Consider the following 27571-nt stretch of genomic DNA (forward strand, 5'->3'; position numbering starts at 1 on the left):
AGAGCCTCACGGTGAGTCTGGGCTGCCCGCGCCCCCGCCCACAGCGGGCACATGGGCGGCGGTGAGCAACCGCCCCTCGAGGGCGCGTTTTCGCACGTCCTCACGCTGGGGGAGTCCGAAAGGCGCCCAGGACTCGTTGTCCACTGTGCTCCCAGAGACTGAAGGTCCCGCCACTGCCACCGCCACCATTCTCGGCACCAGCACGGTGGCCACCGGCCCACCCCTGGAGGGTCCATAAGCATTCAGCCCCTTCTGAGCCCACTGGCAGCAAAAGGGACCTCCGCCTCTTAGGCTCCCTTCTACTTGTCCCCGGTTTGAACTCCAGGAGTTACCTGGTTGTAAGCCTCCGTTTACCTTCCTGAGACCCACACTGTCCACTGTAAACATGTAGACTAAAGAGTCCTTCGTTGAAACATTGGGTCTGGAAGAAACACAGAAGGGGCTCCTTTGCTCCCGTGGAAGCAGAGTGGAGTCACCCTACATTAAGGCGGGACGGAACAAAATCATAGTCAAGAGAACTTAAAACATTACGGTTGGGCACGGTGGCTCACGCCTGTAATCCCAGCACTTTGGGAGGCCGAGGCGGGTGGATCACGAGGTCAGGAGTTTGAGACTGGCCTGACCAACAGGGTGAAACCTCGTCTCTACTAAAAATACAAAAATTAGCCGGGCGTGGTGGTGGCGCACGCCTGTAATCCCAGCTACTCAGGAGGCTGAGGCAGGAGAATCGCTTGAACCCAGGAGGCAGAGGTTGCAGTGAGCCGAGATAGTGCCACTGCACTCCAGTCTGAGCAACAGAGCGAGACTCTGTCTCAAAAAAAAAAAAAAAAAAAAAGAACTTAGAACATTACAATAGTAGCCAAGGGAAAGTTTTGGAAAAGGTGCCTGCAGTGGAAATTTGTCCTTGAAGAGGGCTGCCACCTTCCACCTATTGGCACATCTAAGAAATCTTAGAAGAAATGTTCAGACAATCATCAGATTTAGGGTTCTGGGTGATGTGTAGAATGGTAGACATTGTTTATATACCTTAAGATAAAAAATACGATACATCGATACATCGTGGCTTACAAGATATAGTTTGTATGTAGAATGAATTGGCTACACATTTCTTTCATTGTAGCGAATTAGAGCTTGATGCTTCCTTAAAGGGTTATGATTAGACAAACATAAGGCAAAAATGGTTTTCTTTATGGCTGTCAAGTTTTAGTTTAAAAAGAATTTTAGAAAGCTCACATTTACAGACTTTGAAGTTTTCTCTATTGCCTACAATCTTTCAGTATTGAAAAAACTTTTTGGTGTACATCTGTATTTAGTAAAAGTTCAGAAACCCTCTGTGATAGTGAATTATTTATTTTTTATTATTTGTTTATTTTTTTAGAGAGAGAGTTTTGCTCTTGTCACCCAGGCTGGAGTGCAATGGCGCGATCTCGGCTCACCACAACCTCCGCCTCTCAGGTTCAAGCGATTCTCATTCCTCAGCCTCCTGAGTAGCTGGGAATACAGGCGCGCACCACCATGCCTGGCTAATTTATGTATTTTTAGTAGACAGGGTTTGACCACGTTGGCCAGGCTGGTCTTGAACTCCTGACCTCAGGTGATCCACCCGCCTCAGCCTCCCAAAGTGCTGGGATTACAGGCCTGAGCCACTGCACCCCGCCTATTTTATTTTTTGAGATGAAGTCTCACTCTGTTGCCCAGGCTGGCGTGCAATGGCAAGATCTCATCTTACTGCAACCTCTGCCTCCCAGGTTCAAGTGATTCTCCTGCCTCAGCCTCCAGAGTAGCTGGGATTTCACAGGTGCCTGCCACCACATCTGGCTAATTTTTGTATTGTTAGTAAAGATGGGGTTTCACTATGTTGGCCAGGCTGGTTTTGAACTCCTGACCTCAGGTGATCTGCCTGCCTTGGCCTCCCAAAGTGCTGAGATTACAGGTGTGAGCCACTGCACATGGCCAAATTATTTTGTAGACTTGATTTTTTTTTTTTTTTGAGATAGGGTCTCACTCTGTCCCCCAGGCTGGAGTGCAGTGGCAAGATGTTGGCTCACTGCAACCTCCACCTCTCGGGCTCAAGGGATCCTCCCACCTCAGCCTCCCGAGTAGCTGGGACTATAGGTGTGGCCACCACACCCAGCTAATTTTTTGTATTTTTGGTAGATACAGGGTTTCACTCTGTTTCCCAGGCTGGTCTGGAACTCCTGGGCTCAAGTGATCTGCCCACCTTGACCTCTGGAAGTACTGGGATTACAGGCGTGGGCCACCACCACGCCAGGCCTGTAGACTTGATTTTTGATGCTCTTCCCCCTCTTCCAGGAAGGCAAGGGTGGCGATATTCCATTTCTCTGTTTAAAGAGTCCATGATATGAAGCAGTATACCAAGAAACCAACAGGATATAATAATAATTCATTCTTTACCTTCAACTAGGAGAGTAATAAAAACACTTTCAGCATGTTAACATGGATTTACTATAAAGTAAATGTAATCCCATGGGGCCAGGCATAGTGGCTCATGCCTATAATGCCAGCACTTTGGGAGGCCGAGGCGGGTGAATCACAAGGTCAAGAGATTGAGACCATCCTGGCCAACATGGTGAAACCCTGTCTCTATTAAAATATAAAAATTTGCTGGGTGTGGTGGCAGGCACCTATAGTCCCAGCTACTCGGGAGGCTGAGGCAGGAGAATCACTTGAACCCGGGAGGCGGAGGTTGCAGTGAGCCAAAATCATGCCATTGCCCTCCAGCCTGGGTGACAGAGCAAGACACCGTCTCAAAAGAAAAAAAGAAATCTGGGTTATTTTTGAGTTAATGAAAAGTTTAAATATACAAATAAAATAACACTATGTTCAGCTTAACCTTCTCCCAGGGTTATGAATGACAACAGTACTTGGTTCATTTGGAATTTAGAAGATAAGGAACTAGGTTATGTGTCCACTGTGGAGTTTAGAAGATAATGGATTAGGTTAAAATTCCAACAATAAGTTGGAAAAGCAGCAGTGGCATAAGAATGTCCTAAAGGAATATTAGTGCACTTCCATGTGATGGCCATTGATTTTGGTAGGGAATGGTCAGGGGCAAGGCAATGGAAACAATACTATGGCATACATTTGGCAGAATCTCTGACATGGATTTTTTTTTTTTTTTTTCAGGTTGCATGTCTGGTGGGCATAAGGAGAAAAGACTAGAAAATGTGTTTTTTGGGAGAAATGGGATAACCACTTCAAACAAAGAAACATACATACATACGCACACACATAAAAACCAACACTTGCTCTTTTCTCTGATCTTTTTCCCTCAACTATCTTAAACCCAGTTATATTTTAAGGATAGAGTCCATTTTAATTGAAGAAATTCAGGGCCATCTGGAATCTGATTTTATTCACTTATAGTTCAGTTGGTCAGCATTTAAAGATTACTGTTTGTTGAAAAACATACATTCATGGTGTTTCAGTATAGATTATATGTCAATCCATGTATAACTAAGTTATTGTTTTGATGCCTTTCCTGTTTGGTGTTTTTTGTTTGTTTGTTTGTTTGTTTCCCTTACCATTCTACCTGTTGGTGTGTGCAGAAGGTACGTCAGGTGTGGACTGTCTATACCATAGGTTTGGTTCACCAGGGAATTGTGTTACTGGTTCAGGTGGAATGTAATTCTGCTATAAGTTCAAGCACACTAGAACTTGAATAATTGAACAGAGTTGTTCAAGAATACAACTTTGTTTCGTTCTCATTCCATGTTCTAAGTCCTTGGCTCTTCTATTTTTCCTCATCTCATTTTTCTTCTTCTCAAATCTTGCCTTGGTTGTGTGCCTGACTACACTGCTACTGCTTAGTCTCCATTTTTTCTGTGTTCTATTTCTGTGTATGGGTTGAATACTTCTCTCTCTATAATAGAATCCTCTGTTTTAGGACCTAGTTCTTTTATTTAGAGCCACTGAACCAACTATACTGTTCACCTTCCAAGAGTCTACTTGATAAGAAACGTGAGATTGCATGTTTTTCCTTTGTGCACTTTTGTTATTTTGTTTTTAGGAACAGTTTATTTTACGATATTTGTTAAAATATTCTAAACTAAGTAACAGGTCTGAGAAATGGATAACCTGTTTTTGCCTGGGGATACCATGCTCTCAAGAGGCAAGTTTTTGGATTCTTTCCTGGGAATTGATTAACTCAGATGCACTTCCACAAAAGAAATAGAATTTTTAAGAACACAATTTCATCCTGCCCTCTATTTCCAGAATTCTGGATTAAAACTTTGCCAAATATATCTTAAAGCTATTTTGAGGACATATAGGTGATGTAATGTTGATCTGAATTGACCACTATGAGGTAACCCTTAACAGAAGAATAAACAAGGGCTGAACATGTCTTGGTTCTTTATTTTAAAAAACAGACTTAAAAGAATGCCCTTCTAATCTTGACTGTGTTCTAATTTTAACAGCATCTAAAATAGTTAATTGGCCAACACTCCAAGTTTATCATAATAGAAGTAGACAGATATAAAACAATTTGAGGTCGAGAATTCTTTAATTAGCTGCTGAAGTTATTGACAGCCTGAAAATTCACCAACAGTTTATCCTCAAAGAGGGCAGAGCTGTTGTACTCTGTAGGCAGTATGTAGTGCTGGCATGTGAGCATCCCAGGAGAAATCAAGCAATGGGTAGTTTTGGACATGGAGAAACACCTCTTGTGAAGAGCCAAAAAAAAAAAAAAAAAAGGAGGCGTTGTCAGTGGTGGGTTCAAAGTGTGTGTACCTGCGGAATTGGTAGTCAAGCAGCATAAAAACTGTTTTATGCTTCTTTTTTTTTTTTTTTTTTTTAAGACAGAGTCTCCCTTTCTCACCAAGGCTGGAGTTCAGTGGCATGAACATGGCTCACTGCAGCCTTGACCTCCCAGGATCAAGTCATCCTCCCACCTCAGTCTCCTAGCTGGGACTGTCGGGGCATGCCACCACACCTGGCTGATTTTTTTTATTTTTTGTAAAGACAGGATCTCACCTTTTTTTTCTTTTTTCTTTCTTTCTTTTTTTTTTGAATCGGAGTCGTGCGGTGTTGCCCAGGCTGGAGTGCAGTGACGCAATCTTGGCGCACTGCAGCCTCCGCCTCCCGGGTTCAAGCTATTCTCCTTTGTTAGCCTCCCGAGTAGCTGGGACTACAAGGTGTGTGCCACCATGCCCAGCTAATTTTTGTATTTTTAGTAGAGACGGGGTTTCTCCATGTTAGTCAGGCTGGTCTGAAACTCCTAACCTCGAGTGATCTGCCTTCCTCAGCCTCCCAAAATGCTGGTATTACAAGCGTGAGCCACCATACCTGGCCAGGATCTCACCATTTTGCCTGTGCTGGTCTGAAATTCCTGAGCTCAAGCAATCCTCCCACCTTGGCCTCCCAAAATGCTGGGGTTAGAAGGATGAGACAGGGTTAGAAAAAATAGACAGGGTCTATTTTTTGTACTTTAAAGGAAGAAAGGAAAAATAGTTTTTAAGAGATCTGTCATTTGAATACATTTAATCTTCTGAAGTAGGATTTTTTTCCCCACATTAGATAAAGCCTCTTGAGTTCCAGGGCTCCAGAATTTGTGTTGTTCATATGTACGTATTTTTTTCTTTTTGGCATTAATGCTTTATTTACTTGTTTAAGTATTTATTTTTAAGAGACAGGATCTCACTCTGTCACCCAGGCTGGAGTGCAGTGTCATGAGCATAGTTCACTGTAACCTTGAACTCCTGGACTCAATAATGCTTTATTCTCTCTTTTTAAAACAGGGTCTCACTATGTCACCCAGGCTAGAGTACAGTGGTTCAATCTCAGCTCACTGCAACCTCCACCTCCTTGGTTCAAGCGATTCTCCTGCCTCAGCTTCCCAAGTAGCTGGGATTACAGGCATACACCACCATGCCTAGCTAATTTTTGTATATTTTGTAGAGATAGGGTTTCACCATGTTGCTCAGGCTGGTCTCGAACTCCTGGACTCAAGTGATCTGCCCGCCTCGGCCTCCCAAAGTGGTGGGATTACAGGCGTGAGCCACCATGGCTGGCCTGCTTTATTCTTTAAAGGAAATTAAACCACAGAAATAGAATGACAGATTTGTAACTTGTTGAATGGGTTTACAATCTAATTATTTGGAAAAGCAGATATTTGAGTGTCAACTTTCAATGTAGTTTAATACTTGAGTAGCACATAATAGGTTTTCCCTCTGTTTTACAGATTAGTTTAATAAATTGAAAGGAACTTGTGAATCAGTCACATGATTTAATGCAAAACTTTCCTTAGGAATAAATTAGGCTAGCTTTGTTTATGTTCAAGAATCATAATGTATAGTTCTGCACCATTTATATTCTCTTGTCCTTCATTACATACTGTTGCCCTTTCTCTCTCTTCCTTATCTCCATTTTTTATTCCTTTTTACATTGCTAATGAAGAGAAGACAAGTATCAGAATCTCTGGGCCTGGATTTGTGGATTTTTAACATACTCTTCAGGTGATTCAGATGTAAACCAATGTTTGAGAGCCACTGACATCTGGGAAAGGATACTACTGGAAAGACTCTGAAGAAAGAAAAATCATGGACAATGATTGATTGATTTAAGGAATGAAAGAGGAAACTAAGTCAAACTTTTCAAGCCTGACTTTTCTACAAAGATTATCATTTTTAAAAATTTGAAAGGGAGGGCAAGACATGGTGGCTCATGCCTGTAATCCCAGCACTTTGGGAGGCAAAGGCAGGAGGATTGCTTGAGCCCAGGGGTTCAAGACCAGCCTGGGCAACATAGGGAGGCTCCTGCCTACAAAACAAATTTAGCCGGGTGTGGTGGTGCATGTGTGAACTCCAGCTCTTCAGGAGGTTGAGGTGAGAGGATTGCTTGAGCCCAGGAGTTTGAGGCTGCAATGAGCCATGTTCACACCACTGCACTCTAGCCTGAGCAACAAAGCAAGAGTCTAAGGAAAAAAAAGAATAAAACATTGATGCCAAAAATAAACACATACACACAACACAAATTCTGGAGCCCTGAAATCAAGAGGTCTTTAGTAGGGGGAAAAAATCCTACTTCAGGAGATTGAATGTATTCAAATGATAGGCCTCTTAAAAATGATTTTTCTTTTTTTCCTTGGAAGTACAAAAAACAGGCCAGGTACAGTGGCTCATTTCTGTAATCCTAGCACATTGGGAGGCCAAGGCAGGAGGATCGCTTGAACCCAGGAGTTCCAGACCACCCTGGGAACGTGGCAAGACCTTGTCTCTACAAAAAAGTAAAATAAACAGTGCTTGGTGGTGTGCACCTATAGTTCCAGCTACTCAGGAGGCTGAAATGGGAGGATTGCTTGAGCCTGGAAGTTTGAGGCTAGAGTGAGCCGAGATCACATCACTGCACTACAGCCTGGGCGACAGAGTGAGATCTGGTTGGTAGGTAGGTAGGTAGGTAGGTAGGTAGGTAGGTAGGTAGGTAGGTAAGTAGATAGATAGATAGCAAAGAAGGTTACATTTTTTTAAATCTTGTTATATGTTCCATACCCATTTCTTTTATTTTTTGGTGGAGAGCTTATTTTTATGCCTATTATTAATGTTACAAAATTGTTTGAAAGACTGAATGGAAAACTTTTAGGAAGTAGCTTACACGTTAGAAAAATCTGGGTCAGGCAAATAAAGCGAAAGGTAAGATGGCCAAATCATGTATAAAAGGCTTTTAATGTTGAATATTTGATTTAACATTTGATTTAATGTTAGAATTTAGGCACTTTATCTTTTATGACTATTACACTGAGAAAACAAAGGTTTATTCGATTCTTCTTTCGGCATTATATGTCTCATATTCTTGATTCTGAATTTGTTTTTACCAAAACTAAACTTCTGTTGTGTTAAAAATGGCTGATAGGTGAAGAGTAGTATATTTTATGACCTTTGGTTTACTATGTCTGGTGGTGTAATGCAAAATTAGTAAATATGCTCTTCCTCTTTTATGCAGGACCACTGGCTGTAGGACAATTTCACCGGTCATTTCGGCGAGATAGTTTGTCTCCTTATTCCTACGTATCAACTCCGTCCCATGACCACAGTACTTTCCCTCTGAAAGGTTTAGATCGGACCCCAGTTCCTCACAGGATATGGCAGAACTCCCTTAGAATGCACCCTGGACAAGTGGAGACATCGCCCACATTTTCAGATAAAGGGATTCCATTTCCTGTACTCCAGAGGTTCCCAGCTGAGGTTACCTATACGCTGCAACCCAGCACCACATCTGTCCATGTTCAACAAGGTCCTCAAACAATGGTCAGCTCCTCCCAAAAATACAGTAACTACACACCCTCAGCACAGTACTCGCAAGCCTACTATCCAACAGGTATGATAAATTCAGGTTCATGGCCTTCTATTTAAGGTTGTTTATAATGAGCATATATATATATTTTAAATGCATTTTATTGTCTCTGCTTTAACACAAACAGTAGGAATATGCATCTAAGAAATGGCAAAGATTTCTTAGCAGGAGGTATTTTTAAACAATATATAAAATTTCATTGTGTTTTTAAGGGTTGTGAAAATTTTGTTGGGTGTATAAAGGTGTGTATTGTTAGTGAAACTTGTATACTCAAAATGTGTCCTAGTTATGAAATTAAGACTTAGTACCCCAAGGGTGGATGTGGTGGCCCATGCCTGTAATCCCAGCACTTTGGGAATGTGAGGTGGGTGAATCATTTCAGGTCGAGTTCGAGACCAGACTAGCCAACATGGTGAAACCCCAACTCTACTAAAAATACAAAAATTAGCCAGGCACGGTGGCAGTCGCCTGTAATCCCAGCTACTCAGAAGGCTGAGGCAAGAAAATTGCTTGAACCTGGGAGGCGGAAGTTGCAGTGAGCGGAGGTCACTCCACAGCATTCCACCCTGGACGACAGAGAGACCGTCTTAAAAACAAAAAAACAAAAAACAAAAAACCTTAGTACCCCAGAACTTTATTTTAACTCTGTCCCTGGTGCTGCAGTTTTTTTTTTTTAATATGTCTATTATATATTTAATATGGTTTAATCTTAAAGTGAGATTACCTCATAATGAAATCATTATCTCAGTAATGATATTTAATAAAAAAAATACTCTCTGAACATTAAATTCTTTAGTAAAAACCTGGTGAACAGTGGGATCTCCGCAGTGTTATTCCTAGGCAGCTAAGAACTGGGGAGTAGCAGAGAGAAGGAGAAACCTGACAATGACAACTGACCTGAAACTCAACCAAGGGCATTGAGAACATGCTGGTAGATCCCAAGCTACTAACTGGGAATGCTTATGATAGTTATCATCTGTTTTGCTTCTTGGGGGGAAAAAAAAAGTTGTGTTTTTTTCCCTTTCTTTCCTTTTTTTTTTTTTTTTTGAGATGGAGTTTCACTCTTGTTGCCCAGACTGGAGTGCAATGGCACAATCATGGCTCACTGCAACCTCCGCCTCCTGGGTTCAAGCAGTTCTCCTGCCTCAGCCTCCCAAGTAGCTGGGACTATGGGCGCCTGCCACCATGCCCGGCTAATTTTTTTTTTTTTTAGTAGAGACAGGGTTTCACCATGTTGGCCAGGCTGGTCTTGAACTCCGACCTCGTGATCCACCCACCTCGGCCTCCCAAAGTGCTGGGATTACAGGTGTGAGCCACTGCACCTGGCCTCAAATGTATTTTCAATTTTGCAAAAACACGATAGCAGTGGCATGTATTTCATCATGTGGTATGCTTTTTACACAATGATGAAATGAGGCAATAGAAATAAGACAAGGGTCAAAGTTTTAAGAAAAGACCAGAAAGAGAAGAAAGGGGGCATTCCGGAAGACACCAGAAAGAGAAGAAAGGGGGCATTCCTTACTCTGTGAATTAACAATCTAAGATCTTTAATTTTTTCAGTTATGTAAATCTGGAAGCAATTTCTGGAAGTCTTTTGTTAGACCATTTCTCCCAGGTGGCACTAAAGGGAAAGCTAAAATATTTTTTCATTTTAAATATTTTTTCAAAAACATATTTACTTAAAGTAGAAGAAATGTAAATTAGAAAAGGGAATGGAGTGGCCGGGCCCGGTGGCTTACGCCTGTCATCCCAGCACTTTGGGAGGCTGAGGTGGGCGGATCACGAAGTCAGGAGATTGAGACCATCCTGGCTAACACGGTGAAACCCCGTCTCTACTAAAAATACAAAAAAATGAGCCGGGCGTGGTGGCAGCGCCCATAGTCCCAGCTACTCGGAGGCTGAGGCAGAAGAATGGCGTGAACCCGGGAGGCGGAGCTTGCAGTGAGCCGAGATCGCGCCACTGCACTCCAGCCTGGGCAACAGAGCAAGACTCCGTCTCAAAAAAAAAAAAAAAAAAGAAAAAGAAAAAGAAAAGGGAATGGCGTAATTTGTTGCCATTTAAAAATTATAAATCTAGGCCTGGCGTGGTGGCTCACACCTGTAATCCTAGCGCTTTGGGAGGCCGAGGCGGATGGTTCACGAGGTCAGGAGTTCGAGACCAGGCTGGCCAACATAGTGAAACCCCGTCTCTATCAAAAAAATTACAAAAATTAGCCAGACATGGTGGCGGCTGCCTGTAATCCCAGCTACTCGGGAGGATGAGGCAGGAGAATCGCTCGAACCCGGGAGGCGGAGGTTGTGGTGAGCCAAGATGGCGCCTTTGCACTCCAGCCTGGGCGACAGAGCGGGACTCCGTTTCAAAAAAAAGAAAAAATTATAAATCTGGGCGAGGGAGGCTAGCCGCTGCCGCCGCATCCCCTCCGCGAGCAGGAGCCCGGACCGGGTCCTGCACGCAGCCCAAGCCGGTACCTTGTAGTCAGGCCGCGAAGGCAGCGCTGGGAGGAGGCGGCTGGACCCAGCGAGCGCCCGCGCGTGTGCCGTGAGGGGGAAGCCGCCTGCCAGTCCCCTTCGCCTTCCCTTCCCCCGCCCCCACCTTCCAACCACGCCACATCGGCATCCGCTGCCAAAGTCAGTAGAAAGGAGCTCAACTCCGCCACTACAGGGCCAACGAGACCTCAGGAAAACAGCAAGAAGCAATTGAACACATTGATGAAATCCAAAATGAAACAAACAGACTTAATGAACAAGCCAGTGAGGAGATTTTGAAAGCAGAACAGAAATGTAACAAACTCCGCTAACCATTTTTTTCAGAAGAGATCAGAATTGATCACCAAAATCCGACATTTTTGGATAACAACATTTATCAACCACCCACAGGTGTCTGCACTGCTTGGGGAGGAGGAAGAAGCGGCACTGCATTATTTGAGTTGAAGTGACAGAATTTGAATATATTTAATCAGGTTACAGAATAGATTTTTATTTTGATTAAAATCCTTACTTTGAAAATAAAGTTCTGTCCAAAGAATTTCATCTGAATGAGAGTGCTGATCCATCTTTAAAGTCCACTGCAATCAAATGGAAATCTGGAAAGGATTTGACGAAGCGTTCAAGTCAAACGCAGAATAAAGCCGGCAGGAAGAAGCAGCATGAGGAACCAGGGAGCTTCTTTACCTGGTTTACTGACCATTCTGATGCAGGTGCTGATGAGTTAGGAGAGGTCATCAAAGATGATATTTGGCCAAACCCATTACAGTACTACTTGGTTCCCGATGTGGATGACAAAGAAGGAGAAGAAGATGATAATGATGAAGAGGAGGACGGATTAGAAGATATTGATTAGAAGGGGATGAGGAGGAAAATGAAGAAGATGAAGATGATGATGAAGGGGAGGAAGGAGAGAAGGATGAAGGAGAAGATGACTAATAGTACACTGATGGATTCCGACCTTCCTTTTTAAAAATTTTCTCCAGTCCCTGGGAGCAAGTTGCAGGGTTTTTTTGTTTTGTTTTTTGTTTGCTGTTTCTTTGTTTTCCTCTTGAGCTCAGTCGCCCTGTTCTTGAGATCTCTTTTCTCTGTATCATGGTTCTCACCTTATTTGGGGGAAATACCTTGAGCAGAATACAGTGGGAAAAGAGTCTCTACCTCTTTCTGTTCGAAATTCATTTTTATCCCTTCCTGTCTGAACAAAAACTGTATGGAATCAACACCTCTGAGCTCTGTTGAAAAAAAGAAAAACCTGCTCCCTTGTCTCTGCTGGAAGCTGGAAGGTGTGAGGCCCCTTGTGTGGCAGTGCCCAGAATTCTAGCTTTTTTACTCCTTTCTCTGTATATTCAGCTCAGAGAGTACACTGTGTCTCTGTGTGAATATGGACATTTAGCACTTACCAACATGTATCTGTCTACTTTCTCTTGTTTAAAAAAACGAAAACAAAAACAGAAAACAAAACCTTAAAAAAATGGGTTTATAGAAGGTCAGCACAGGGTGGGTTTGAGATGTTTGGGTGGGTTAAGTGGGCATTTTGACAACATGGCTTCTCCTTTTGCATGTTTAATTGTGATATTTGACAGACATCCTTTGCAGTTTAAGATGACACTTTTTAAAATAAATTCTCTCCTAATGATGACTTGAGCCCTGCCACTCAATGGGAGAATCAGCAAAGCCTGTAGGATCTTATTTGAAATTGACATTCTCTGTTGTAATTTTTTTCTGTTTATTTTTAAATTTTCTTTTTGTTTCACTGGAAAGGAAAGATGAGGCTCAGTTTTTAAAGGTTAAAAGTGGACAAGTTGCTTTGTTACAATAAAACAATGTGTACACACAAAATTATAAATATGATGAGTGTTTGTAATAGTACTCACTATTTTCTAGCTGTATTACTACCCAACTGTATACTTGTATCATTGGCTTATTGCACCTAAATATAGCAGTGAAAGGGATTATTTTCCCAAAATGCTTTAATGATATTAAAATCATCTAGATTGGGTTTTATAGATTTTCAGAGCTGTTACTCTTTTGGTGAATGGAGTTGAAAAAAAAAAAGGAGGGAATTACATGAAGTAAGGATGATTTTGCACTTTTGATCATTTTGCCTATTAGAAATTAAAAAAAATTTTTTTTACCATGTTACATAGAAAATGGTTAAGGCCTAATTTTTCCCCCCATATTTGCCCAGCTACTTCTTTGAAGAACCAAAATATCTGTACAATCTTTGAAAACAAGATAGCCAGGTATGGTGGCTGACACCTGTAATCCCAGCAACTTGGGAGGCTGAGGTGGAGGATTGCTTGAGCCTAGAAGTTTGACGCTGCAGTGAACCATGATTGTGCCACTGCATTCCAGCCTGGAAAATGTATTCCAAGTTTCAAGCAATCCTCATGGAAACTACTAGCTCTAAATTTTATGAGAAGTACTCATATATTATTCACTAAAACCACTACAAATATTATAGTTAATATTCATTATAGAACTGCTATTTGTTAAATTATTATAATTTTGGACATGCTGTTTTTAAAATATTTTATTTTAGCTTGATGTAAATTATAAATTGGGAGTTGTCTCCAAGTGTTTAAGGTAAGAATTAGGAAGGAGGCATTAAAAAAAGAACAAGTAAGTGTCACTGATATTTTTATAGTATACAGTATATAGATAACTTTGTGTTAGCTGAATTTTTGTTTTGTCTTCTTTAATAGGGATAATTGAAATGACTGTAAAGTTTCTGAGATTATGAGAATAAGAAATTTCATTATGACTTCTAGTACATAATGTAGGCAAAACTGCTTTGAACATTGTGAAGTACTTTATAAATGAAAAGTTTTATTATTAAATACGAAAAACTTGCAATGGAAAAGGAAGTGCCATAAAAACACCCTACAAGTGCTTAATTCCTCCAAATTATGGGTGAAGGAAATAAAAAGTAGTGAACAATTTAACCAATATTTAGTGAGTACTTATTTATGAAGAGTATTACAAATGACTTTACCAAAATTAAATAGCGTATCATTCTCATGAGGCAGGTGGATTAGTTAAGGCCAGGAGTTCCAGAACGGCCTGGCCAACATGGTGAAACCCAGTCTCTACTAAAAATAGAAAAATTAGCTGGGTGTGGTGGCAACACCTATAGTCCCAGCTACTTGGGGGTTGAGGTGGGAAGATTGCTTGAGTTCAGGAGGTTGAGGCTGCAGTGAGCTATGATTGTGCCTTTGCACTCCAGCCTGGCCAACAGAGCAAGACCTTGTCTCAAAAAAAAAAAAAAAATTATAAAAATAAACTTGGATCTGGTCTTCAGATAGTATAACCAGTAAATGTTGAATTTTATAACATTTCATAAATTATTAATTTCTCTAGTAAAGTCAAACACTGCAACTAAAAAGTTGCCATCAGACTAACTCTTAAAATGACTCATTGGAATCATTTTTTTTCTTTCTCACATTAGAAGCAGACTGGAGTCATTTTTTATATTTGTTGTTCCTCCCTTTAAGTGTCAGTTTTCCATTCTTACCACTTCTTCAAAGGCAAAATTTTGTAGATCTAACATTAGTTGACTCTTTTTATTCTTGCCTTATCTAGAATTCAGTTTTTCCTCTGATGTTATTTTTGGTCTACAACTGTGATTTAATTTTCCTCTTTTATGAAAATCTTCATTTTAAACCTTTTAATTTTACTTGTTCTCCACTATATATTTGAACATACATCATCTTTATATATAGAATCCTATATTGAGAATTGTTTTTCTTTATTTTACTTGTTCTCCACTATATATTTGAACATACATCATCTTTATATATAGAATCCTATATTGAGAATTGTTTTTCTTTAACGCTGAATAGACTCAAAATCAACTTTGCCTTTTTTTCAAAGTTTTAAACTCAAGGCAATGATTAGTAAATTTGTAGCTGCCCTTCATCTCTTTTTTTATGTAACACGTATTTATGTAGTAATCACTATGACCAGGCACTGTTCTTAGTACTCTTTAAATATTCACTCATTTAATCCTTAAAATACTCTTATAAAGTAGTGTAATTATCCTCATTTTATAGATGAGGAAACTGAGGCACAGCTAGGAAGCTGTGGGCTTGGAAACAAATCCAGACAATCTGACTCAAGAGTCTGTTCTTTTGGCCACTGTGCTCGCTTGCCTGCTTGCCTGTCTGCTTGCCTCTCATGAAGAGGTCTTTTGTTTTTTAGCTTTGTTTTTCTTCTGAGACAATTTTTGTCTGGTATATCTCTTCCTCAGAGTTAGTTCTTCCCAGATAGGGTGGACAACAGCAGTTGGTAGGGGAATCTACCTTTGTATGCTGCTGGTGGCATTGTGATTGCTCTGGGTTATTGACTCACCCTGTCCAAGCAGAGAGAATGTACTTCAATTGCTAGAGTGGGAGGTTCAGTCTGGGGGCTCTGGGGAGTGGGATTGCCTCTAACTCATTTCTTTATCCCCCTACACCTAGCATAGTGCTTGCTGTAATGGGCCCTAAGTACATAATTTATTGAGTGGAATGAACTAGTTCTAGTCCCAGCTTTGTGGTTAATCATTGGATATGAACTTTGGTAGATTATATCATGTTATGTGGCCTCAATTTCGCTTTCTATAAAGTGGCCATAATAGTTTGAATGAGGAATTAAATAAATTAATATATGTGAATTGACTTTGTAAAATTTAAACACTATTTACATGTAAAGGATCAAGTGTTTTAAAAGCTGTGCTTAATTTTATTTTTATTATTTTTTAAGAGACAAGGTCTCACTTTCTCACCAGACTGGAGTGCAGTGATCATAGCTCACTGTTTCTGAACTCCTGGACTCAAGCTATCCTCCCACTTCAGCTTCCCAAGTAGCTAGGACTACAGGCACACACCACCACGCCCAGCTAATTAAAACACATTTTTTTTTTTTGGTACAGCTAGGGTCTTGCTCTGTTGCCCAGACTGGTCTCAAGCTCTTGGCCTCAAGTGATCCTGCTGCTTAGCCTCCTGAGTTGCTGGGATTACAGGCCTGAGCTACTGTACCTGTCCAACAGCTGTCTTTTAAATGGTCCTAGAAGGCTGGGTACGGTGGCTCAAGCCTGTACTTCCAGCACTTTGGGAGGCCGAGGCAGACAGGATCACTGGAGGTCAGGAGTTTGAGACCAGCCTGGCCAACGTGGTGAAACCCCATCTCTACTAAAAATACAAAAAATATTAGCCAGGCATGGTGGCACACATCTGTAGTCCCAGCTACTTGAATCACTTGAACCTGGGAGGCTGAGGCTGCAGTCAGCCGAGATTGCGCCACTGCACTCTAGCCTGGGCAATGGATCAAGACCCTGTCTCAAAAAAGTAAATAAGCCTAGATATTAACACTTTAAAGGCTAAATAAGAGAATTTGTAAGAATATAAGCTTTCCCCCAAGATACGCGTGATATTTTTAATTTTTATTAGAACATATATATATGGCCAGGTGTGGTGGCTCATGCCTGCAAACCCTACACCTTCAGAGGCCGAGAGGCAAGAGGATTGCTTGAAGTCTGGAGTTCGAGACCAATCTGGGCAACAGAGCAAGATTGTGTCTCAAAAAAAAAAAAAAAAAAAAAAAAAAAGGAAAAAAAAGAAAATATCTATCCATCTTGGCATGCAGTGCTAGGTTAAAAAATATATGTATGTGTGTGTATATATATATATGTGTGTGTGTGTGTGTGTGTATGTGTGTATCTCCTATCATTTAAGATTTTTCTGAATTGGCCCTTGGGCAAAAAGAGTTACTGATTGTTGTTTTAAAGTACATTTAAATTCTATAGGTGTGATCTTTAGGCTTCTAATCCTACATTAATGTACATAAATATAGAATATAGAATTATAAGAGGTTTTTGGTGCTGTTACTCTTGTTCTCAGGCAGTCTGTATTGCTTCTCTGAAAGTACTTGATTTTGTGCTTATGGAAAAGAGGCACTTAGCACCAAGAATCTCTCTCTGTCCTCTGCCAGAAGAAACTAAGGAAAAATACAATCATATTTACCTTTTTAAAAAATTGTGAAACAATATACGTAACATAAAACTTAACCACTTTAACTATTTTTCAGGGTACTATTTTTCAGGGTACTGTTTTGAGGCATTAAGTACATTCACCATCACCACTGTCTATCTCCAGAACTTTTTCATCTTCCCCAACTGAAACTCTGTACCTGTTAACCACTAACTGCCCATTAGAGAATGCCAATCTGTCCCTGAGGTGGAGAGGTTGTCCCTAGCAACCACCATTCTGTTTTCTGTCTCTATGAATTTGACTATTCTAAATATCTCATATAAGTGGAATCATATATTTAATATATAAATTTACCACCTTTTTTTTGAGATGGAGTCTCACTCTGTCACCCAGACTGGAGTGCAGTAGTGCGATCTTGGCTCACTGCAACCTCTGCCTCCCAGGTTCAAGCGATTCTCCTGCCCCAGCCTCCTGAGTAGCTGGGATTGCAAGCGTGTGCTACCATGCCCGGCTAATTTTTGTATTTTTAGTAGAGACGGGGTTTCACTATGTTGGTCAGGCTGGTCTCAAACTCCTGACCTTGTGATCTGCCCGCCTTGGCCTCCCAACGTGCTGGGATTACAGATGTGAGCCACCGTGCCCAGCCAAATTTACCATCTTAACCATTTTTAAATATACAATTCATTGACACTACTTACATTCACAATATTGTGCAATACTCACCATTGTTTCCAAAACTTTTCATCACCCAAATGAAACTCGGTACCCGTTAAGCAATAGTTTCCCCCAACCCCTGGTAATCTCTAATTTATTTTTTGTGTATATGAATTTGACTATTCTAGGAACCTTACATGAGGAATCATATAATATTTGTCCTTTTGTGACTGGCTTATTTCACTTAATGTCTTTAAGATTCATCTATATTATAGTATGTGTCAGAATTTTCTTGCTTTTAAAGGCTGGATAATATTCCATTGTATATGTGTAACACATTTTGTTCATCCACTCATCTGTTGATGGATACTGAGTTGCCTCCATCTTTTGGCTGTTGTAAATTCTGCTACGGTGAACATGGGTGTACAGATATCTTTTCAAATGCCTGCTTTCACTTTGAGGTATAAACTCAGAAGACCTTTTCTTTACCTCACCATAGATGAGGAGATACTGGGATTCTAGTTGCTGTAGGAACTTATCTTGAAACTAAATATACTATTATGATGTTTTTTTCTTTTGAACATTTATATTATGGGGTATTTTCTCACTGTTGACATTATACTATTCTGGAGTAGATTCAAATTCGAAATATTTTAATTCTATATTTGAATCACTTCCGTAGGATAAAGTACATTAACTTGTTTGCCTCACCTATAGCAGGAGCAATAATTTTTAGTAACTCTGGCTTAACATTTTTATTACTTAGAAATTTTTTGAAAATGTCATTAATGCCTATATTTATATCTGAAATGGAATTCTTTTAATTATTTTTAGTTTTTCTTTCTACATGGAATTTAATGCCTCAACTGAACACTGCCTTCAGGAAGACACTGAAAGTTCTTTATGCAGATCAATGTATCTTAGGACATAGTGATAAACTAAGTTTTATAAATGTCAGTGCTTTCATAATGCACAGTAGATTATTTTTTCATATACTAGGCACATAATCAAATTTCTATGTCTAAGTTTTCGTATTCAGTAAACTTACTAATACCTTTGTTCTATTTTGTTGACTATACAAAATAGGACTACAGTGGTAAGGAATAGCCATTGAGGAATCTTTTTGGAGTGTAATCTGTTGAAGTCCTCATTTTCTTCATACAGGTACTGTTTTGCTTTCCATTTGTTACTGGATACTTTAAAGAGCATTTACCTTTTTGCTGTTTCCTGAGAAACCAACTCAGCTATCAAGCTATCAAAAATATATTAACATACTCTCTGTTATATATTGTAGTTTATTTCTCTGAGAAATTTATTTTACAGTACATTTTTACACCTATTGAAAATGTGTAACAATGGAGTCAGAAACTTCCAAACAATAAAACTAACACCTTTTATTGACTTATTTGTAACAAAACACTGCTTTTTGGTACTCTGATGGAATGGACCTGCAGCTCCCAAGTCTTTCTCTACCGCTAGGTGGCTAGATTTTCCTCAGCTGCTGTAACTCTAGGGGAAAAAGAATTTTTTTTTTTTCCCTTCCGCAGTTTTGGCAAGCTCTGCAGATCTTGCTTGGTGTTTAGCTATTTGGATTCAATTTATTTCCTAGGATATTTGTGCTGTCAGACACTTTGGGAAATCTAATTCAAATCTAAAACATTTAATATATATATTTGAATAACCTTCAAAGGATCAAATCTAAGAACCTGTTCAGCTAACCTATGTTGGAAATGATAACAACTTGAATTTTATGAGGCAATCTTAGTAATATATGGCTTTTTAAAGTCACCGAAATTGTTAAAAAATATGTCATCCAAAAAAAAAACCTTTGTATTTATGTCTGAACTGTAATTTTGCCCATTATTTCAGGTTTTCTTTCTGTGTGCAAAATTTAGTGGTTAAATTGCTCATGATACAAAGAGAAAATATTTATTTCTACTGTATCTTCATGAACTTCTGATGTTTTAGAAATCAATATTCATGGAGAAATAGGGAAGCATTTCGGTTAATTTTTTTATAATCCTTAGGTCAATTTACCTTTAAAGATTAAATAATGAGATTAGTAATTTTATTAGCACACTCAAAATATGAAAAATGTGGACATAAAAAGGGAGAGTTGCCACCTTATTGGTAAAGACACCTTTAAAGATATTCGGCAAGTAGAATTCTAGCAAAACTACAAATGTTACATTTCAGGAAGAGGGTTTAGCTTAGGGATTTATTGTGAGATATATACAAATTCTTTTTTGGACATAGGGTCTTACTCTGTCACCCACGCTGGAGTGAGGGGCACAATCACAGCTCACTGCAGCCTCTACCACCTGGGCTCAAATGATCCTCCCGTCTCAGCCTCCCGAGTAGCTGGGACTACAGACATTTGCCGCCATGCCTGGCTGATTTTTGTATTTTTTGTAGACATGGGGTTTCACCATGTTGCCCAGGCTGATCTCAAACTCCCGGGCTGAAGGGATTCACCTGCCTCAGCCTCCCAAAGTGCCGGGACTACAGGAGTGAGCCACCACGCCTGGCTGTATTGTGGTATATTAAAGAGTGTGTGCTTTGGAGTTTAATTACTGACTCTGTCACTTCCAGCTTTGTTACTTTTGGCAAATTACTTAATATCACTGAGCTTTAGTTTACTTGTTTTGTAAAGGCAATATATGTAAAGCATTTACTACTGTGCCTGAAACAGGGTAGGTGCTCAACATACATCATCCTCTGTTTAATCCACAGTTATGCTATTAATAACTGATTCTCACTTATACTGGAGAGTCTCTACAAAAAAGCAGACTCAACCTATTATTAAGACTGCATCTGTAAGTAACTTTGCTAATACCAGGAGTTCAGTCTTTTCACAGTGTCCTGACTATAAAGGGAAAGTTTTGAAAAGCTTCAGTTAAAATAATAGCAGCTAACACTTATTGATTGCTTACTGTGTACTAGTACTCTTCCAAGTTCTTTATGGATATTAGCTCATTTGTTCCTCATAACAACCATATTTGGTAGGTCCCATTATTCTGTTGTTATCTCTATTTTAATAGGATGCAGAAACTGACGCACACAGAGATTAACCTTGCTCAAATTTACACTGGGCTGTAAAGCCAGGCTGGTGGAGCTGGTCTCCAAAACCAGGCAGTCTGGCTCAATGATCTGCATTCCTAACCACTTGCCTAAATGATTAAAACATTTTTGTATACATTTCTACTGGATGCATTGTTTAATGGTGGAACACTTGGAGAATATTTCGTACTTATTTTACTCTTTTAAAACACTCCACCCTCCAAATAGTGGTTACTGTTGAAATGATTGAAATACTTATTTTGGAATTTCAATATATTCCTCTATTTTCAATAAAATGAAATTACTTTCAGTGAAAATATATGTTTGGTTAGAAAGATAACAAAATGCTTAGGTGTTAAAGAAATCATTTACAAAAGTAGACATTAGACATGACCCTTTTAAAGACATTTAAAATTATTTTGTTACTGTGTTGTTTTCAATAAATAACACCACCTAATTGGACTAAATATTTTGTTAGACATACAAAGGAAGTTCTTCAAATTTGGATTTCTTTCCAGGTTGAAAGAGGGGAGCTCCTTGAATGCTATAGAAGTGTATTGTGGTTGATGGCTTTTCTGTGTTTGAATTTGTTCCAGCTGTGCTACAGTGCTGTTCTCCTACCCACATGGATGCTCTAAGTAGTTGTGTCACTCCCACTGCCTCTTCCTATGCACACTGCAACTACTTCCAGGTAGGAGTCTTGCAACCATGGCCATGCTCTGCACTTCATGTGCGATTTTATCGACCTTGCAAAATTTCAAAGTGTAATTTTATATTAATGAGTAACCAGAAGAAAGCTGTGGATTAATGGGCTTTGTTTTCTCAGTTCTTAAAAAAAAGAGAGAGAGAGATTTGATATAAATAATATCTCAGAATTCTTCGAGGCCAGAACTGTTCAATATAGTAGCTGCTAGCCACATGTGGCTATTTAAGCTAATTAAAATTACATGAAAGTTAAAAATTCCTCAGTTATACTAGCCACATTTCAAGTACTCAATAGTTTCATATGGTTATTTAAATTAAAATTAAATAGATTTAAAAATTATTCCATACTTCAAGTAGACACATTTTGAGTGCTCAGTAGTTTCATATGGCTTATGGCTACTGAATTATACAGCACAGATCTAGAACATTCCCATTATTACTGCAAGTTGTTTTAAACAGTGCTGTTCTGGATTTTTCCAAGGTAAAATGAATACCAGATAAACTATACAAGTACATAAGTCATCAAATGACATATTCTTCCAAGTTGATACAGATAATTAGACTTTTCTTTTTAAGGAGAAAGGAGAAAAATGTCAAAAATGAGAAATTTAAATGGTGGCCCCCTTTATCCATAGCCCATATGTTGTAAACACCATAGTGGTTCAGCATCCCTTATTCAAAATGCCTGGGACCAGAAGTGTTTCAGATTTTGGATTTTTTCAGATTTTGGAATATTTGCAAAAACATAATGAGATATCTTAGGGATATGACCTGAGTCACATAGTTTAAAGGTAATTTCATACAATATTTTTTGTAACTTTGTTCATGAAACAAAGTTTGCGTTAAGTGCTTTTGTGCGGGAATTTTCTACTTGTGGTGTCATGCCAGCACTCAAAAAGTTTCAGGTTTTGGAGTATTTGGGATTATGGAATTTTGGATTAAGGATGCTCAACTTTTACTTCAAATATCTTCTCATTATTTCTTAGGAGACACTTGCTTGGAGTTAAATGTTTTATATAGCTATTTTAAGGATACTTTTAAATTCCATGCTTTGTATTTTTATGCTATAACTGCCAAAGATTAGAATTGCGTGTTTGCCTTGGATAAGCATCTAGCCAAGATAGTTTCAGTTCTTAAGAGAATATCTTACTAGTGGCATTAGGGTACTCAAAAGAACATTCTTTTTTTTTTTTTTGGAGAAAAATCTACATAGGAAGTCAAATTATAATCAGGTTGTTGTTTGAAGAGTATAGGATGAGGTCAAGGGGATTTAGCTGGCCCTTTTTCATGGCTGATATGATCAAGCATGATATCCCAGTCCATTCATCTTCACTGGAGGGACACACCTAATCCCACAGTTAGATGCTCTTGTTTGTGGGTCCAGGCACTCTCTTCTGTGGATCATACTGGAGATACTTTGACAGTGTTTATATCTTGATTATGTTGTGTGCTAAATGAAACATTTTAATAAAGACTTTTTCTTGTTATAGAGACAATATATGGCCATGTGTGGTGGGTCATGCCTTATAATCCCAGCTCTTTGGGAGGCCATGGTGGGAGGATTGTTTGAGGCCAGGAAATTGAGATGAGCCTGGGTAACATAGTGAGACCTTATCTCTTAAAAAAAAAAAAATGAAAGAAAGAAAGAAAAAGGAGGGAGGGAGGGAGAGAGGGTGGGTTAGTTGGGTGTAGTGGCGTGTGTACCTTTCATCCTAGCTTGGGAGGCTGAGGTGGGAGGGTCAAGCGATCCTCCCACCTTGAGGAGTTTGAAGAGTTTGAGGCTACAGTGAGCTATGATTGTGCCACCACTGTATTCCAGCCAGTGCAACACAGTGAGACCCTGTCTCCAAAAAAAAAAAAAAAAAATCTACCGGGCGCAGTGGCTCATGCCTGTACTCCCAGCACCACTTTGGGAGGCTGAGGTGGGTGGATCACTGGAGATCAGGAGTTCAAGACCAGCCTGGCCAACATGGCTAAAAATACAAAAATTAGCTGGGCGTGGTGGTGGGCACTTGTAATCCCAGCTACTCAGGAGGCTGAGGCAGGAGAATCGCCTGAATCTGGGAGGCAGAGGTTGCAGTGAGCCAAGATTGTGCCATTGCACTCCAGCCTGAGTGACAAAAGCGAAACTCTGTCTCAAAAACAAAACAAAAATTTTTAAAAAGAAGACAATACATGTTCATCATAGGAAAATAGAGATAAGCACACATAAAATTTTGAAATAGAAAAATGGGAAGGTGTTTCAGATTCCAACCCGAAAATAAATGCAATTAGTTTAGTTGGGCTGTAGGTATGGGTGAGAGTGTGTGTGCACGGTCAGTACATTGTAATGTTTAAGAGAAAGAGTTCTTGAGTATGGCAAACCTAGGCTTGAAACCTGGCTCTGTCAGTTATTTCATTGTAACTTTGGGTAAATTAGGAAGTTTCTGGACCTCAGTTTTATCATTTGAAATGGAGATTATCACATTTCACCAGGCTCTTTTGAAGGTTGGGTGAAATCTATATAAAGCACTTTGCATGTGCTTGGCACATAGTAATAACTCAATAAATGGTGCTATTGGCTATAGTCACTTAGTGCTTATACCATTTGAATTTACATTATTTGGCATTAGTGGCCTTCCGAAAATCATTGACAATCTTTGTTAATGAGTGTGTTTAGCAACGTCAACTCACTGCATACTTTCTTTAATCATAGCTCTTCTGTATTTTAAGTTTATAATCTGATATATCAGATATCTGTTTATAATCTGATATAATCAACAAACATTTATTGAATGCCTACTCTGTGCAAAGCTCTTCATTGGGCAACATCAATTCATTTCATGTTTTATTTAATCATTCTTCTGTATTTTATGTTCACAGATCTTTATCACCAAACATGTATTAAATGCCTACTCTCTGCATAGTAGTATATATAAGAGAATATATCTTAAAGATGTAAATCTAAAAGCAGCAGCCATTTTAGTCTATTGCTTTATTATTAAAAATAAATAATCCCAGGAAACAAAGGGCATTTGATATTCCATCCATTTTTCCCCATATTATTTGGAACAGAATATTAGTACCACTCCCTGAATCTGTAGAAGGATTGGTAGACTTTTGAGCATCCTGTGTTTGAAATTTCCTTACTGCATTCTTAAAACAGTGTATGATAGATACAAATTATGTTTTTGTCTGTCAGCCTTTGTGGAAGAATTTGATGTATAGATGCTTTCTCAGCAAATAGGTATTTGGGTACTATAGCTTTTGATTTTGTATAGTTTAACCCTAAGAATTATTGACCCATTGAAGTGTTAAACTTAGTAGAGTGGTTGACATGTAGTATATACTAAGTAAATGCTAACAGTAGATTTGAAGCTACTATTGCTGAAAAGTAGATTAGTGTCTAGGTTTTCTTAGTGATCTTTAAGTTTAATCTATTTATGTTTAGCACTCATCAGCCTAAATATTGTAGCTTTCCTCCTTAATCTCATATTTGATTTTCTATCCAAACAGTTATATCTTTTCTTTTCCCAGAATCCTTCAATGCAATCCTCCTATCCAGTTGAATTTTTGCCTTCCAATTGGCCCTGCAGTACTACTGATGAAAATAAAAAGACAGAAGTAAACCTAGAGGCTGTCTTTCAGATAGTAGATGAGTTGCATTCCTCCCCTAAATTGGAGATGGTAAAGGTGGAGCCTGTTGAGAATCAGTGCCCAACATCTCAATCTAACAGAGGCCAACACATTCTAGCTAATTCTAACAACAGCAATCCATGTTCTGCAAGTCAGGCTAGCCAGCTGGAGCCACTTACTCCTGTAGGCTCAGATATTATGTCTTTTGTGGTTGGAACAGAACAAGCAATTGCCTGCTCTCTACCACAGTCACCTGAATACATCTATACCATCCACACAGCTCAGCCTGTTGAAAATAGCACAATACAGGAATCTGCAGCCATCCAGCAAGCTCATGTCAAACTGAAGGAGCACCTAAATCATAATCCATCTCCATCTTCAGTAGTATTTGTGCAGGAAGGGCCACCATTCAGCACACACCAGGTAAGGGGGCAAAGAAAAAAAATCCTAATAAAGCTCAAAGTACCTAGTACTTCTGCTAAAGACTATTCTAGTGGAGAGTTTGTTCAGATTTTATTTGGGTTTAATACCAGTTCATTATGGTTTCCAGGAGGATCATGTCCTAGTGGTTCTGCACAAAAGATTCAGAAAGAAGTTACCTTAACCCTTAAGCATCCTCTCATTATATTATGCATGGTCTGAAGTCAACCTCTAAAGAGAGGTTGTCTAATTGAGCATTGTGGTATGAAGTTTATTTTCATGTTATAAACATCCCTTGAGTTTTTGCTTCCTATCTTAATTTGAATAGATTAGATATGCCTGGCCGATAATTCTGTTACCCAGGAGGGATGGTTTATTTGACAGACATTATGAGGACTTTCCTAGCCATTTGTAGCACAGAGGTAAGGAGATGGTTGGAGGTCTTTTCTAACTTTATTACAGCATCATTGAACTGTAACTTGTGAGCATACTGTGTTTGAATTTCCTTACTAATATCTGCACTCCTAAAGCAGAAGGTAAAGGCTAATTCCTTTATTGCCAGCAGTTTATTACAAGAAAATGAATAAACTTTAATTCTCAATAATTAGTAAGAATAATTCATCAAAAGTACATCCACAGAAACAACATCAAATAGCACCTGTTCTCATTTTATAAGAGGAAGCTAAATAATGTGTACACACTGGACATACAATGTGGAATAATAGACATTGGAGACATTGGAGATGTGGAAGGGTGGGAGAGTGGGAGGGGGAACAGAGATGAGAAATTACTTAGTGGATACACTGTACACTATTCAGTCAAAGCCCAGACTTCACCACTATGCAGTATATCCATGTAACAAAATTGTACCTGTACCCCTTAAAATAATACCCAAAAAAATCCAAATTAAAAAAGAATTTTTTTTTGAGATGGAGTCTCTCTCTGTCTCCTAGGCTGGACTGCAGTAGTGCAATCTCGGCTCACTGCAGCCTCCACTTCCTGGGTTCAGACGATTCTTCTGCCTCAGCCTCCTGAGTAGCTGGGACTACAGACGCCCATCACCACGCCCAGCTAATTTTTTGTATTTTTAGTAGAGATGGGGTTTCACCATGTTGGCCAAGCTGGTCTCAAGCTCCTGACCTTGTGATCCACCCACTTCAGCCTCCTAAAGTGCTGGAAGTACAGGTATGAGCCACCACGCCCAGCCTACAAAAAAACTTTTTAAAAATTAACTAGCACCTGTAGTCCTAGCTACTCAGGAGGATCACTTGAGCCCAAGAGCTTGAGGTTACAGTGAGCTATGATTGTACCACTGTACTCCCACCTGGACAACAATGTGAGACCCTGCCTTAAAACAACAAAAAAAACCCCAAAAAACAAAAAAAACCCTGTACTTTTGTAAGTTAAAAAAAAATCAACAAGCTTCATGGGAGATATTCCTCTGATCATAAGTAAATGTTTTAGCTCCATATACATTTTAGTAGTTTGTGTATGGAGAAAGGTATAGTATCATTTATAAGAATGAAAAGCCTTATAAGCTTGTTTGTTGGATCATGTTCCTATAATAGAACTCCTCTGATAAAATATCTTAACTTTTAGCAGATATTTGGAGGAAATCTCAATTAATGAATGGGTTTAATATTTTAGGTGGATGCCAATATAAAATGCCAGACCAGTTCACGTGAGAATATCTTGCCTTCAGAACAAATGGGATTCCTCATTTCAGAAATGGGGCCTGCTAGCAAGCCTAGCAAAGACACAGGTTTAGCCACTCCAGCCAGATACAGAGAGCACAGAAGCAACTCACAACAAGGAAAGTCCCCTGGTAAGGATTATTGTGCTCTAGAATGCCAGAAGTAGAACCATGCTGTAGAATTAATATATGAATGACAGTTTTTCTGGGTCTCCATTTATTATTCATAATTGTATTATACCTGTCACATTGCTATTTTTACATAGCTATAATTTTAACTCTATATTTGTTCTTAATTATCTTTGTAAAGTATGTAATAGTTATTTTCCTAATATTACATATAATGATTTGGGCTTTGAAAAATATAGAACATATTAAGAATAAGCAAAGGAATTTAGATTATTTAACTTGGAGAAGGCAAGGATGAAGGATGATTTAATAACTATCCTAGATGCCAGACTTCGAAATTGTAGTTGTACTTGTTCTGTTATTAACAGACTCTAGGACAAGAGGGCATGTACTTATATTGTGACAGGAGAAAATTAGATGGAAATTTAGGATATTATCCTGAGCGTATTATAAAGGTACTGTAAAGTATGACCCTATACCAATGGTTTGTTTTTCTTGTAGTTTGTAAGAACTCAGAGTAAGTGATTGTTTT

General features: G+C 39.2%; 1 protein-coding gene and 1 pseudogene across 1 annotated transcript in view; both read left to right on the top strand.

Moving 5' to 3' along the window:
* Positions 1 to 7937: 7937 nt before the first annotated feature.
* Positions 7938 to 27571, top strand: part of HSF5 (heat shock transcription factor family member 5) — a 54720-nt gene continuing 35086 nt past the window's right edge. Inside the window, exons 1-4 of the mRNA XM_011953777.1 lie at positions 7938 to 8334; positions 21074 to 21168; positions 24699 to 25220; positions 26865 to 27042. Of these exons, the coding sequence (XP_011809167.1) occupies positions 7938 to 8334; positions 21074 to 21168; positions 24699 to 25220; positions 26865 to 27042 (1192 nt within the window). The remainder of the gene's footprint in view (positions 8335 to 21073; positions 21169 to 24698; positions 25221 to 26864; positions 27043 to 27571) is intronic.
* On the top strand, positions 9236 to 11733 carry LOC105520144 (annotated as a pseudogene).

The sequence above is a fragment of the Colobus angolensis genome, unplaced genomic scaffold (assembly GCF_000951035.1).
Source record: "Colobus angolensis palliatus isolate OR3802 unplaced genomic scaffold, Cang.pa_1.0 Scaffold37, whole genome shotgun sequence".
NCBI lineage: Eukaryota > Metazoa > Chordata > Mammalia > Primates > Cercopithecidae > Colobus > Colobus angolensis.